Source organism: Mobula birostris, unplaced genomic scaffold (assembly GCF_030028105.1).
Source record: "Mobula birostris isolate sMobBir1 unplaced genomic scaffold, sMobBir1.hap1 scaffold_729, whole genome shotgun sequence".
NCBI lineage: Eukaryota > Metazoa > Chordata > Chondrichthyes > Myliobatiformes > Myliobatidae > Mobula > Mobula birostris.
In genome coordinates, this window is record NW_027278447.1 from 117756 (window position 1) to 119657 (window position 1902).

General features: G+C 64.7%; 1 protein-coding gene across 1 annotated transcript; it reads right to left on the reverse strand.

Moving 5' to 3' along the window:
• Positions 1 to 217: 217 nt before the first annotated feature.
• LOC140193697 (somatostatin receptor type 4-like) lies at positions 218 to 1360 on the reverse strand. The gene is made up of 2 exons (XM_072250864.1): positions 427 to 1360; positions 218 to 363 (listed from the first exon to the last, which is right to left on the reverse strand). The coding sequence occupies exons 1-2, from the start codon at positions 1358 to 1360 to the stop codon at positions 218 to 220; spliced, it is 1080 nt and encodes a 359-aa protein (XP_072106965.1).
• Between the last annotated feature and the right edge of the window lie 542 nt (positions 1361 to 1902).

The following is a 1902-nucleotide window of genomic DNA, read 5'->3' on the forward strand; positions in this document are numbered from 1 at the left end:
TGAGACTCTCACATGGATGATAGAAAAATGAAGGGCTACATGGGAGGGAAGGGTCTTGGAGTCGTTTAAAAGGTCAGCACAACATTGTGGGCTGAAGGGCCTGTACTGTACTATGTTCAAAGTGAGAAAGGGTCCCTTGGAGGTGGTATGGGGTCCCTGGGGTGAAGTGGGAGGGTCATTGGGATGAGGGTCTCCCCCCACCCCCACAGTTCGCCCATCACAGAGCAGTGGTCCGCGAGGTGCACGTCCCATTCGGGCAGGCCTTGTCGTAGTCCTGCTGGCCGGCGTCGGGGAGCCGCGCTCTGGGCTTGAGAGCAAGGGCGCCGTGGTCGGCGGCCTCCCGCTCGCCCTCCTCCCCCCACCCCTCGCCCGCCTCTCCCTCCCCGTCCGCTCTCCCCTGGCGCCCGCGCTGCCGGCCCGCGCACTGGAGGCAGAGGAGCCTGCGGAAGGCCCGGCGGAAGTTGTCGGACACGAAGCCGTAGAGGACGGGGTTGGCACCGCTGTTGGCATAGCTCAGGATGACCACCAGCTGCGCCAGGGTGGGGTCGGGCGGCGACCAAAAGACGCTGGCGAGCTGGACAGCGTAGAAGGGCGTCCAGCAGACGGCGAACACGGCCACCACCAGCACCACCATCCGCGTGATCCTCCTCTCAGACTGCCGGCGGTGCAGCCAGCCGGCCCGGAGGGCCACCGCCCGCATCTTCACCACGATGAGCAGGTAGCAGAGGCTGATGGCCGTCACGGGCAGCAGGAAGCCCACCAGGAAGGTGTAGACCACGAAGACCTTGGACCAGGACCTCCTGGGCCAGAGGAGATTGCAGACCACCTCGCCGCCCTCCGTCTTCTGGGTGTCGGCGAAGACCGCGATGGGGGCGATCACCAGCAGCGAGAGCGCCCAGACCAGGAGGTTGACGGCCTTGGCCACCGGCAGCCGGCGGTAGGAGGCCGCCCGGATGGGGTGCACCACGGCCAGGTAGCGGTCCACGCTCAGCACGGTCAGGCAGAAGACGCTGGTGAACATGTTGATGCCGTCGATGCTGAGGACCAGGCGGCAGGCCAGCGGGCCGAAGGGCCAGTGGCGCAGGGCGGCGGCCGTGGCCAGGAACGGCACGCTGCCCATGAAGAGCTCGTCGGCCACCGCCAGGTTCAGGATGTAGATGTTGGTGGCCGTCTTCATGCCGGCGTGCCTCAGCACGACGTAGATGACCATGGAGTTGCCCAGGACCCCCGCGCAGCACACCAGCACGTAGACCGAGGACAGGAGGATGGCGTCGGGGGCCAGGGCTTCGCTGGCGGCCTCTGAGGCATTGGGGGCACCGGGCGTCGGGAGGGCTACCTCGGCTTCGAGGGGGAGCTCCATCCTGCGGGCCCTTTGGGTAGCCGGTGGAGGGCTCTATCACGCCATCATCTGCAACGGAACTCCAAGGCGGTGGCTCGGAATGCGTGGGACCTCAGTGCAGGCCCCAGGAGCTCTGGGACAGACTGCAGCTCGGGATGGACCCCTCCTGCCGGCGCTTTCCCGGGATAAATCTCCAGGCCACCGTCTTCCCCTCGGCGTCACATCTAAACAGGAAGAGAGTACGGTTGAAGGAAGGGTGGGGGCAAGGCCGCTCGGCCCGTCGAGGGCAGACCGGCTCTTCCAAAGGAAAGGCTTCCCCCCCAAAAAAAAATTGTCTCAAAACCCGGAGTTCTTTCTCCTCCTCCCCGCCTCCACGCCTTCCCACCGGAGCAGGGCAACTCCCTGTGGGGAAACATCCCTTCTCTCAACCCCCAGTGCTCAGCTCTCTCCCCAATAAATTTTACTCCAACAACCTTTGGTGTCCAACATCTGCTCCCCCCACCACACACACACACACTCACACACACACACACACAGACACACACACTCACACACACTCACAC

Coding starts and splice junctions, on each gene's coding strand:
- LOC140193697 (XM_072250864.1), bottom strand. CDS start 1,360: ATGGAGCTCCCCCTCGAAGCCGAGGTAGCCCTCCCGACGCCCGGTGCC. Junction 364..426: donor CCGCAGGCTCCTCTGCCTCC/AGTGCGCGGGCC, acceptor AGGCGGGCGAGG/GGTGGGGGGAGGAGGGCGAG.